At 36.6% G+C, this 13164-nt stretch overlaps 2 protein-coding genes across 2 annotated transcripts in view; one reads left to right on the top strand and one right to left on the bottom strand.

The window, feature by feature from the left end:
- The window catches only part of NBEA (neurobeachin), a gene marked incomplete at its 3' end in the record, with an annotated part of 753742 nt that overhangs the window by 560015 nt on the left and 180563 nt on the right, over positions 1-13164 (top strand). The gene's annotated exons all lie outside the window — the stretch shown is intronic.
- MAB21L1 (mab-21-like 1 (C. elegans)) lies at positions 1119-5804 on the bottom strand. The gene is made up of 2 exons (XM_011969864.1): positions 5225-5804; positions 1119-3876 (listed from the first exon to the last, which is right to left on the bottom strand). The coding sequence occupies exon 2, from the start codon at positions 3051-3053 to the stop codon at positions 1974-1976; it is 1080 nt and encodes a 359-aa protein (XP_011825254.1). The 5' UTR covers positions 3054-3876; positions 5225-5804; the 3' UTR covers positions 1119-1973.

The raw sequence follows: 13164 nt of genomic DNA on the forward strand, positions 1-13164 counted from the left end.
ATCTCAGGCTCTGAGGGCTGACTACGAAAGGTCTTAAGAAATTTCTTATTAAGATCACTTTTCATTTTCAAAACTTTAGATTGAATTGTGATTATTGAAAAGTTATAAGGAAACTGGGGGGAGAGCCATTTAGATATAAATTCATCTCCATTAGTACACCCATTTTGTCCATCTCCTGAAATAAGAATGGGTTTTATATGTGGATTTAAGAGGAAAGCAACTGATTCTCTGAGCTTTGATTTAAAATATATATGCTAGAACTCAGATGTTTAAATATTGTATTCTTCTTTGATTATAATGCCAGAAAATACATATTCGAACCATTTAAATGCATACTTATTAAATGTTATTGTGTAGATTTTAAACACCAGAGTATTAGAGTAGCTCTTTCTTAGCACTTTCTGAGATCTATTTTAATATTTTGACTTTCATGTTACTGTGCAATTTGCAAACTTCTATTCTGGGGTTAAGAATTCAAGAGCATGAAGTGTCACGCTAGAAATTCTAGCATCATTTTGCAAAAAATCTTCCTTTATTTTTAGAGGCAGTTATTCTAAAATAGTCAAAGACAAATGCTCCCACAGATCCAGAACTTTATTGTTTTTAATTTAGATATTGATATAAAATGTAATAAAATAGTATTGGTAAACTAGAGCTAAAATCCAAAAATTTACCATCACCTGAATTAACTAACTTAAGGCCCATAGGTGATCAGCATTTTCAGCACTTGTTGACTACTAAAGTATTCCAAAGGATAGTCATGGGACTTCTTTTACTTCCAGCTCCAAATGCAGTTTTTAAAATAAGTCAGTCATCTCTACTGTCATGATAGACTTTTTTTCCTATATTATCAAAAATGCTACAAGAAGAGCAAGCTTTCAAAGGTAGATTTAAATTGAGTCTGTTGTAGAAAGGAATTGTCTTACAAGTAAGTTAGAGACTGAGAGTAGATCGTTATCTTATATACCTAAACAGAAAGAGCTTTTCTCCAATGTTTTATTTTTAAGGATTTCATTAGCATATTTCTCAAAACGTTTAAGATATTCAAGTGGGTTTGATTTTCAAAATGCAGCATTACATCTTCTGATAGGAAACAATTTAAAGTGAGACACGACAACTTTTATTTTACTTCATTTATTAGCATCTAATTAAATAAAAACCAGCAACAAATTAAAATCTAAATCACAAAAGTAATTATCCAGTGTATTTCAAGTGCATTTTTCAAATATATAATTCAGATATTCAAGCGTTATTATATAAGCTGAATTCAAATTTCTTTGAATATATTTAAATAACATTTCAAGTATATTTATGGAATGTTAGAAATAGAACAAGCAATATTTGAAACAAAATGTAAACTTTTTAAAGTTCAGACACTTTCAAAGACAGAGGAAAGTACCAGGAGGAAATCTACCTTTAAATGATAACTTTGTTAGTGGAAAATGTCTGGAAGTATCGAGAATGGCAATTTAAGTTCTGTTTACCAAATCACAAACACCAACATCCACACTTTCAAAGACAATGTGAGATCACAATATTTGTTACAAATCAAAATATACATTACAGTTTCTTTCAGATGGCATATCCAAATCGTGTTTACTCACAGGCAGATGCACCTAAATCACCAGGATTGCTATAATCCTTTGATAATTAGGCAGAGTGTTCGTCGCGGTCTTGCATTACAACCGGGCTGTTTACGGAGTGTTACGGTGTACTTTTCAAGGGAGATGGGAAATCGTGTGGCAAGAAGTCTTCTAATACTAGTGGCTTTGGGTTTTTCTCCATCCGCTTCCCCTACTTTTTCTCCCCTTGTGGGGGTGGGTGAGATGATGTCTAAATATTGTATTATTACTCCTTTTTAAAGGAAGAGATTGTTTACACTGCGGAGTGGAATATTAGGAATTGAACAGAAGTTTACACTTAATAAGGACTTTGAGAAGGGTAATAATTTCAGCTCTTGATTAACTCATCCTCTAAAGTTTTTCCAAACTTTTCGGGTTGGTCAGGATCTCTCTTGCCAGTCGCCACGTTTGTTTGGCAGCGTTTTCCAGAGCTGAGTGAGGTTTGCCTTGAAACAGATCTAAGTTCGGTAGAAAGTAGTGGGGACACCGCCGGCACTGCAGGCAGGAGATAAGTTGCAGCAAAATCCCGTTCAGCCGATCACCCAGGCAAGACTCGTCCCAGTCCGACTCCCGGGGATGCTTTTCACACTCGTAGGAAACCAGAGTCTTCATGTGGTAATTGTTCAAGGGCTGGCCAGGCAGTTCAAGGTGACGATCCCTTAAGGTTTTGAGGATGGAGAGGCACTTCTTTCTGCAGCCCCCCATCTGCAGTCTGTTCTCTGCCTCCGCGAACTGCAGCACCCAGGCGTCGCTCTCCGCCGAGCTCTGCTTGCCGGCCAGGGAGTGGCACTCCTTGGACAAGAGATTGAAACCTTCCGCCTTGACCTCCGCCACCCGGTTGGGTCCCGGCCAGGGGATGTGGGGAAGTGGCCAGTGGGCAGCACTCCTCGGCCAGATCCCGGTGCATTTAAAAGCCGGCGTGATCTGCACCACGTACCTATCTCGGATTCTCAGTTTCACTTCGCTGGTGTCTGCCACCATCTTTACCACATCCCTGTAGCTACATTTGTCTACCGCTTGAGCCACCAGCGTCTGAAACCTGGACCGGATTTTGCGCGCCGAGAGGTAGCCGGAGGCGGTAATGAATTCCACCCAGAGGGACATGCTTCTCTTGCGCCCGTCGCTCAACTTCAGCACCGCGCAGCCGGGCAGTGAGCCATCGTCCACGAAGTTGAACACCCCCATTTGGTTGAGATAAAGCACCACTTCAAATTCGGTGGGGGAGATGACCTCGAGGCCCTCGTAGCGATTGTCCATCTCGTTGAGAGAGCTGATGAACCGCGGCTCCTGCACTTCCACTTCCTTCAGTACGTCGGAAACTACTTTGCAGACTTCCCGGATAGTTTTGGCAATGGCAGCTTTCCTGGCTTGGCATTTTTCGTTGTAGTATTTATTCAGATGGTAGACAAGCTTGGCCTGGGCCGCAATCATGTTGGGGCAGAGATCCGGATTGTACACCGGAGTCTCGCAGTAAGCTGTGGGATCCAATGCGGCTGCTAGAGCTGGAGCCAACTTCGGTGGAGAAACGGGCCGCAGCGCTCAGAAATGGATCAAAAATGCCTCTCGGAAGTGCTGCAGCGTTGGTTTCCCTGCTGCTGCTGCTGCTGCTTTTCCCTTCCTTTTATCTTTGAGCCCAGCCGTTCTTAAAGTGAAAGACTGTTCTCCCCCCTCTCCTTGTCTCTCTTCCTCTTTTAAAGAATCCTTGTGTGAGAGAACCGCATGGAGAGATCACCTTCTCAGGAATAAAAAAAAAAAGTTGCGCTGAGACCCAGCAAAGCTCTTCCAGTAGTCAAAATAAGCACCCCTTTCTGTATTTATTTACGCTTTCCCGTAATCATTGTGTGTGCAGCACTGTTAATCAAATGGAGGAAAAGTGTGCTGAGAGTGTGTCCGGGGTGAGTGTGCGTGTGTATATGTCAGAAGAAGCTGCTGTTGATTTGTCTAAGAGCCCAGATGCACTCGTGTGGAAATTATAAAGGCAGGGCCAGGCAGGCGGGCGGCCAATCGCCACTGGGCTCGTCACGACAGCCTCCTTCAGCTCCAACCCGGCTAATTAATCCCCCCTCATGGATATAGGCGCACAAACTAAAGGTAGGAGGCTGCTGCCGGCAGAAAACCACCCAGGCCACCTAGACAGTTTGGAAATCAAGAGGAATATCTCAGCTGTGGTACTACTTGAAGCATATTGACATTTTGAAAAGACTTGGCAAAGCGGCTCTCTTCTGTGCCGAAAACCCTGCTTGTCTTTTTACCGCTGAAATGCAAATACAGGTGTATTAATGGGAATCCATCAATTAGTGATGTCGACGGGGTTTTCTAAAACAAAATCACTAACTTGCATTTAGAGTAAGATAATTAATGCCTGTTAATCCTTGGAGTCTTCTTAAATGCAGGTTGAAAGTTTGTTCATGCAGACTACTGGCATATGGAAGTTGGCTTTAGATGGAGGAGGACCTGTGTAATTTTCTCATTCTGGATGTTCCTATATGTTAAAATGATTTTTTGAAACGTTATGGAGGTAGTGTGCTCTTTTTTTACTTATGTTTTTTCCTTTTTTGCATTTGTTGAAAGGAATCTGAAAATAATTGCTGAATGTATTAGATGTTCTACCCCCGTTTAAGTTAGGATGTTTAAAAAATATTTGGTACATCCCTCTGCCCCACCAGCTGCAGTCTTTGCACTTTGGTAGACTTGACCAGCATTACAAGCAGGACACAAAGCTATATATGCACTATAGAAACATTTGAAAAATCACTTGTCTCTGGGATGGAATTTTAGTTCATAAAATTCACGTGAAAGCATAGAGATCAAGCCTCCTCATAGATAACTATCCTGAAAATTTGAAGGTTTGGGGGTTTCTGGCTTGTTTACAGATGTATAATTAAGGATATATCTCCTGTCTTAAGTGTCCTTAAGTGGTGACCTAGCAGTAGACTTCTAATTTTATACTATTTCGTGTGATTTAATTAAGGGAAAATGGTTAACATTTTCAAAGAAAATTAACTTGCAGTCAGCTAGGGGTCATTTCTGGATTTAAACATCATTTTGAAAACAAAAATGAAATCATTTCATTTCTGAATTTTGGAACCCCGAAACAGGAGGAGGAAATTTCTTTTCTTCCTAGTTGGTGGTCCAGTTGTGTCCTCAAAGCACAGGAAACTAAAGAAATACTACTTAGTGGTTATGTCGTGGTTTTTAAACCTAGGTGGATTTTTTAATTGTCTACCTTTAATTTAGATGCCACGTCTTTCCAATTAAGAATATTTCCAGTCAAATCCTATAACTCCCCGTAACAGGTTTGTAGGCACTTTCAGAGCCACTTTTAATAAGATCTTGTGCCAGGATCCCACTTTTTTTAAGTTTTTTATTTTTGTTTGTGTGTTTTGCACAGGTACAGCATCACAAAGCCACCTATTATTTAATTTCTCCTTATCCAACAGTGATAGATTCCAATTTAGCTGAAAATAGTATATTACATTGGGTTGCGTGGCACCCATCTACTTTATTTGCCAAGAATCTTCCATCCCCTTAGGAGCAGGGCTTGGGAACACCCAAAAAGCCCCTCCCCGCTTTGCCGTCGTCTCGGGTGAATGCACTGCTACCTTTTGGCAGTTGGAGGGGAAACGCATCAGAGCCCGAGAACCTGCAACCGCCACGGCGAAGATGTGCAGTGGTCTCTGGGGAAACGCCGCCTTCTGCCCTCACTCGGAGCGGGTGGCCCTGTGCCGTCCGCTCGCCCTCTCTCTCTAGCTGCGCCGCATTCCCGTGCCCTCTTTCTTTCCTCTCTGGGCTCAAGATCGCTACGCTCTATTTCTGCGTGAGCTTATTTGAAAACCTTACTTGGAGTCCGGGTTTACTCTCCACGTCTGCTCCAGGCCACGCTGTGCCCACGCACCCCTCAGCCTTGACCGCCCACGACCGGCCCAGGTGTGGTCGCAGCCAAGCCCCCGCCGCGGGCCTCTGCGCCCTGCGCTCTCTCCCTTGGGTTCAGGCCCTCTGAGATGCTTGCCCCAAGACCTCGCCCCTTGCCTTCTTGGGCCACCTGCAGAACAACCCTGGTTGTCAAGGACCTGAGACAGCCTAGGACGGGGAGTCCCCGGGGCTGTACGAGGGACCTTGAGTGGGTCTAACGGGAAGGATGCGGGCCTGCGAGGGACGCCGGCCGGGTCTGGCTGGAGCCAGGCGCGCAGGTGGCGCATCTTCGGGGCTCACTGTGCAGCTTAATTGGGTTAAAGCGAAGCTAAACACCGAAGCACTTCGTGCAAACTAATTGGTGCAACCAGCTCCTTTTCACTAACGGTTTGCACTTTCAGAAAGAAAAATGGATGGTGAGAAAAGGTATACTAGGAAACTCCTTAGATCTAGTGTTCCAGGAAAGTGAAGTCATTTAGTTTCAAGGACGCCAGGACGGTGTTTTCTAAGCTGCTTCCTTAAGCATCCTTCACACACGGAGTTGAAGGTGATTTACATAACATAGGATTCACCGGTCCGCGGTTATCACTGTGGGTGAACTGGGCGCCCTGGATTGAATAATGCTCTAGTGCAAGTACTGCTTGTTGCTGCAACACAGTGACTGTCTATTACACTGAACACGTGAAATGAATTGCCTTGTGTAGCTGAATCCTTTCAGTGATCTTAGACGCCCCTCATTGTTGAAGCGAAAATTAAGCTATTCGGAGAAGTGTGTTTTCCATCCCTGAAATTTTTTTATGGAAATGACCTATAGAGAGGAATTACAAATAACAGTATGTTTTTGTGCAATTCAGCCGATTTTAATCTAGGCTTGGGGGATATGTTTATTTTATAGGAGTAACATATTTAACTGTTTTTCAGTAAATTTTTAAAAAATATCATTTGACCTATTAAACTAGTTATGTCAAATGATTATGCAGTACATCGAGATGGCTTAATATACATTTACGTATTAATGTGAAAAGTTTTTTAAAAAACTCCAGTTATACCAGTCTTGCAATATTTTTTGTTGAAAATGTAATCTTAGTGCTACTAGAATAAAATTGTGTGTGTGTCATGCTTTAGGATGTAAATACTTAATTATTTTCCGTGGTATGCATGCAGACATCTTTGACATGACCTAATAATAGAATGATAATTAAGGAAAACTGGCCTAATTGAAGGAAAAAACATCTCAAGAATCTCATGATGTAATAATAGTTTGAGCTGCTTATTTTAATGGAAAACGTCAGTTATGTAAAATGACGTTTACATTTCATTTACTTAGTTTATGAGGCAGGCTTGATTTAAAATGTACCAGTTAGAAAAAAAAATAATAATAAGGACAGAGCACACCATTATCATAAATGTTAGTAGTATTAGTGAATATAAAATAATTAAACACTGTGATCCTTAACACTTCGAAGCGTTCGAAATAACAATAGCAAAACAACTTTTCCTCAAGTACTATTTCCTAAATAACTTATCTCCACTTCTGTAAACCTGCTTACTTATATGGGATATACAAAGTAATTCATAAATAGTGTCATTATTAAGCTTAAAGAAAAACTCTGTTATGTTGAGAAATACAAGAATGCAAAATTTTTTCTTTTAGAAAAAAACTAATTTAAATTTGAATTGCATGTTCATAAATCTCAGCAATTGTAACCTTTCATCTGGAAAAGAGGTATCTGTTAAAGGATATGCACATACATGTTAAGTGCTTACATAGATATCGTTTGGTGTTTTTTCATTATCTGCTAGCTGCTAGTCTAAATTCATGAATTTAAAGTTTTATTTTTTTAATATGTGCTTATTACACTGGGGAGATAAAAAGAATATGAAGTTGAGTTTATTACATTATTTATCCCTACTGCTGGAGTGGCTTTGAAGGCTCATTGTAGGCATCTGATTTCCTTCCCCCTTCTTTTTTTTATAAATGCACCCAGGCTATTTCAAGTGTTTCATTCTGCCAGACACAATATATTTCTTTTTTTACACTAGAGAAATTAAAGACAGATATTTGTGCAGGGTTTTCTTTATGTGTCACATTAAATAAAGTAAAATAGAGAGAATTTTTCTGGTAATCTAATTTGATGGCATCTATACCTTTCTTCCTGTGTGATTCTTGGTGTAAGAACAGTTGAGACAAAAAATAGCTTGAAAACTTTCAAGGTTTCAGTGATTTCTTAAAGTAATTATTTCATCTTTTAATATCAGATTTATTTCAAAGTCAAACAGAGGATTGAGGTCGCTGTTTGCACAATTTAGACCCTATTTCACTTCTTCAACTAGAACATTTTGAGAATTGTGGTTAATTTTTTAAAATTGTTTATTCTTCACTTGACTGATGAAGGCCTTTGCCTCAGTTTTCTTCATCACCCTAGTTCACATATAGTCACATTTGTAGTGAAGAGTACTGTTTTTCTCTACAGTGTTGCTTAATAAACTTGATATTGACATTAATAGGTTTTTGAAAAGAAAGGTAACTTTGAGATTAAAAATGGAAGTTGGGAGTATACTTCTAAGAATTGACCACCACTGCTTGATTTGCAGACTTGAAGTAATACTGGATAACTCTAGCCAAAACCTTTCTTTTGATAGAAAAAGAAATTTAAAGCCCAGCTTATTTTCATAATTGTCTCTGTTTCCTCATTCATTTGCATGTGTACACAGAGGTACAGGATGTTTTCAGTTGTATCTGCAAACTGAAAAAAAAAATGGGGAAAGGAGGTTATAAACCTAAAGAATTTTTTATTGCTCGGCATAAATTGCGATCTCTAACCTTTTCCAAACATTTAAGGACAAGTCATTAATTTATTGAGTATTATGTAGGAAATATGGATTCCAATAGTCTAATTTCTCACAAACCCTTCAGAAAGTTACTATTATCTTTCTAATGAAACCAAAAACTTTTTGTTAGATTTCAGCTTATAATCTTCTTGTGATATTATAGAAATATTCAGACAGGATAAATGGGCTCACATGATTCTTTTCTATATGAATATATGAAAATTAGGTATTTCCTAACCCATAACACATACACAAATGTATGTATGATTTTACATACATGAATTTACATATATTTGTGTATATGGCTACATTTTTAGTACTCTTAATATGCTATATTTTTATTGCATTTAGAGAAAACAAGGAAATCAGATTCGATGAGTGTATGTTAATCCCTGCATCTGTACTAGGTCATCCAGGACTGCATTGCTCTCATTACTGTTTCATACTGTATGTGATTAAGCCACTGAAAATATTCAACATGACCTTGAGACTAGAATATGATACATAGATAATCAACTTCCAGTGATTACATGTCTAAAATAACCTTTCCTGTTTTTAATTTATAGTTTTGGAGCTTATTTTTTAATGAGCAAAGTAATTCTTCTAAACTAAGATTTATTTTTTTAATGATCAGTAACTGGAGTAATAATTTAAAAGGATAATTACATCAAATAGAAAACGATTACCTTTTATCATGTATATTATATGCAGTAAAATAAATGGTTTATAGAAAAAGAAGGAAATTAGTTTATAAATATAAATTTTCTTTATATCTTTACATATAAGTATAGAGATAACTATCTGAGAATATAACACCTATATAATATTTCCAGTTACATTTCATTATTTTCACTATGGTAATAATATACATTTTAGTACACCAATATGTACTATTTCTTGAAAGCACACTTTTCAGATAATGATTTGTCAAGAATATCAAGACTAAAGTAATACTAATGAATAGTTAATACTTTTATATTCATATATCCTTATCCATTTTATTATCTCAATATCCCAGTCAAATTAGAAGCATGAACAGCATAGTTTGTAAGATGTAGTGTTCCTGATTTTAAAAAAAAGTGGGAACCTAGTGGAATAAAATGTATAGCTTTGTCTTTCTGTGAAATGTATTTTTTTAAGTTAGGTTTGTCGATGTATAATTTGCATACAATAGCATTCCATGGTTTTTCCATATGGTTGTGCCATTCTATGAATTCTGACAAATGTATACCATCATGGAAGCTCTAACACACATGTAGAACATTTATATTACCACAAAAATGTTTCTTCATGCCCTTATTTCATTATTTTTATATGGAAATTTTATGATTAATGTATAAATGTCTGAGTGTTTTAGTTTTATATCAAAAGGTCTTTAGACTGTAACACCCGTTATTTATTTCCCCTAGAATTTACTATTTTATCATGCTTCCAATTAAAGACAAGTTTTAATCAAAAAACACTGACACAGGCAAAGTATAAAATAATATTTCAGATATATAAGCAATATGTTTATAATTTTTATTTTATGTAAAGTTGTTTAATGTATGTGACTAATTAATACTTGGTAGAAGATTCATTTTTCAAAGAAACTCCTAATATTTAGTGGCTAACATGAATATATGTGTTAGATTTATGAATCGGGTTCACAGTTTGCACATCAAAATATGCAAGAAAGAAAGGGTTTCTCATATAAGTTAGCAACATTTGAGGCATATTTGTAATGTTTCTAGCTTTATGTCACTAGAGAAAGAAATGTCAAGATTTCTCAATATTTTTACTTTACATTTTCAGTAAATTAACCTTCCCTTTGAGTGGTAGGAATTGAAGCTAAAGAGTTTATTAGATCTAATATTACTTAATATATGCACATTCTTGGGACATATGTATAAATATACATTATCCTAATTTTGTATAAATATACATTATTATGTAAATTTAGATGGTTACAAATACTCTGAACCAAGATGTATTAAATTATAGGAGTGAAGACATTGATAATGATGCTTTTTCAAATATTCTGCCTTTTTACAACTTGGAATAGTACAACTAGTCTTTTATTTCTTCCCCTAAGATATACAAATTATTTAAATGCTTTCTGTTTTATATTTTTATTTGGCAGTTACAATAGAAATTTTAATGTTATGCATGCTTACAGGCCTATTAAGAAAGAAGTTATTGCTTTCTTAATAATCTCAAACCATCTTTAGGAAATACACTCTTTTTATGGTTTGCAAAATAGTCCATGCATGCAGTCTGCGCACAGACACACACACACATAACACCAGTGTTTAAGATAGTAAAAGACTGATGCAGTCTGCATACAGACACACACACACAAATAACACCAGTGTTTAAGATAGTAAAAGATTGATGCAGTCTGCGTACAGACACACACACAAATAACACCAGTGTTTAAGACAGTAAAAGACTGATGCAGTCTGTGTACAGACACACACACACAAATAACACCAGTGTTTAAGATAGTAAAAGATTGAATTGGCCTCTATACATTTTCTGTATTAATCTGTTAAAAGGAAACAACTACTAAATATTGGATTCTTGTTGCCACCAGGAAGTAATATCCACATCCACAAGATTGTCTCATAATAACCCTTAACAGTTTTGGTAATACCTGAAGAGACAGTACCTAAATTGATTTTTTAAATAACACTGGAAATTCCAACAGCATGTATTCAGTCACATATACTACATCAACTTTGAATGTCATAAGCTTTTAATTATGAAATTGAGAAGTTTATTGCTAGCCATTTTGTCCATAGGAAAAAAAAATACTTACCTACATTAATATGTATGTGTGTGTATATATATATATATAGAGAGAGAGAGAGAGAGACCTTCACTAATTTAAAATTGTTTTTTACTTTTTTGCAACCGATTAAGTTTAAATTTTTTGCAACCTTAACCTGCATTTGATAAACAAAATGTATAACTCATCAGGGGGAAAAATGTGGGATGTTTTGTTTTTTGTTTTTTACTAGCAATTTCAGTTCTTCATTTGTTTTGCTCTCCACGCTGCATTAGCACAGTTTTCCCCTGTGTGCATCTGCCAGTGTACAATTTAGCCACGGGCATCTGTAGACCTTGTGGTGATCAGTATTGCAGGCAAAAGCCATATGTGTTTAAATAAAAAAAAAATCTCTTTATTTCATTTGCTGTTTTAACTGGATGGATAACTTTTGTGCCTCAAGACAGAAGAAGAAAAAATACAGAAATAATTAATTGCCTCTATTCTTGAGGCAGTTTCATTTCCCCTCCAATATGGAATGCTTGTCAGCTTTCCTGATAAATGACTGCATGTATTTGCATAGATTTTACATTAACACAAAAATTAGTTTTATTTGTGGAAAACTAGTTTACATAATAATATAAAACCCCGTATTATTGATTATGTTCCCAAGCATTGATGACTTTAGAGGGGTGGTGGTATGCTAAATTTTCAAAAGTCTGATCAGCCTACATAATTTAAACTTTCTTTTGATAAATAGTTTTACATTAAGATCTAAAAGACATATTTATAACATTTTAAAGTTTTAAAACTTCTTTTCTAGATTTACTTACCACAACTGTTTCAGACTCATAGTGGCACCCATTTGGTGAGAAGATTTTGATTTTAAACTTTAGCCAAGGAATATTTTTAAATACATATTACCAATTACATACACTTCAGCCAATTGGAAGACTGCATCTAAATGAATTACTTTAATTTTCATATTCATATTATGAAAAAAAGATGGGTGCTATATTGAGTGTGTGCAGTTTAGCTAATTCTTGGGAAGTTATGCATTATTTACAACCAAATTTAAAATATATCTGAGAACTATAGTCTCCATCTTTAACCTATTTCCTTCAATATACTTAATTAATCACCCAGCCCTGAAAACCCACTCTGCTGGAGCTGTTAGGGTGCTGAAAAGAATTCTGCCTCTCTAAGTGGCAGGCAGTAGATGTTTATTCATACTATAATCTGGCATCTTGTTGTCTAGAGGCAACCTGCTAATTATGTGCTATCATTGTATTATCCATGTTATGGAAAATTCAAATATGTTCACTACTGTTAGTTACATCACAAAGCTTTCGTAAAATATACTTGATCCTCAAGAACCCTACTATACTTAATGGCAACCTAAACCAAGAGTGTCTCTGCCACTTCTTGATTCTGGGACACCCTGGGTGCCAGCTGTCACAGCTCAGCTAATGATGACAAATGCCCCTCTCTATGCAGATTGCAGAGCTTGCAGGCTGCTGTGAAAGGCAACCAGATTACCTTTCTTCAGATAGTAACTTAACCTTTTAAACTCGTGTCAGAATGAAATGATCAGCTGTGATAGTTTCAATATCTGTATCTTTAAAAACAAAAATCAGGATAATATCAAATAACACTTTAAAAATTTTCCAGTATTTGTATGATTTACAGTGTTTTACCCTTGAATGCTGTTATAGTCTTAAATAAGAAACTCTGGGTAAGACATACTTCACAACCACTCTAGAGTGTGTGTTTGAACTCTGCATATAACCCAGGTAATAGGTAATTGAGAAAATTCTCCAGATTGTTTAGTCTAAAAAATAGGCCAATGAAATTTTGAGGGAAAATATGTTCTTCTCCTCACCTGAATGAATGGTAAAGCCTCAGTTCTCCCACTGCTTGTACAAGCCTAGCCTGTCCCAAGCCAATAGTTATATCATTAAAACTTACTGAGTTATTCCAAAATGATTTAGAGAATAATTGTTGCTAATTATTGTTTTCTCTGGGTATTTTCAAATATGATCTTTTAAG

This window comes from Mandrillus leucophaeus, unplaced genomic scaffold, assembly GCF_000951045.1.
Source record: "Mandrillus leucophaeus isolate KB7577 unplaced genomic scaffold, Mleu.le_1.0 Scaffold916, whole genome shotgun sequence".
Taxonomy (NCBI): domain Eukaryota; kingdom Metazoa; phylum Chordata; class Mammalia; order Primates; family Cercopithecidae; genus Mandrillus; species Mandrillus leucophaeus.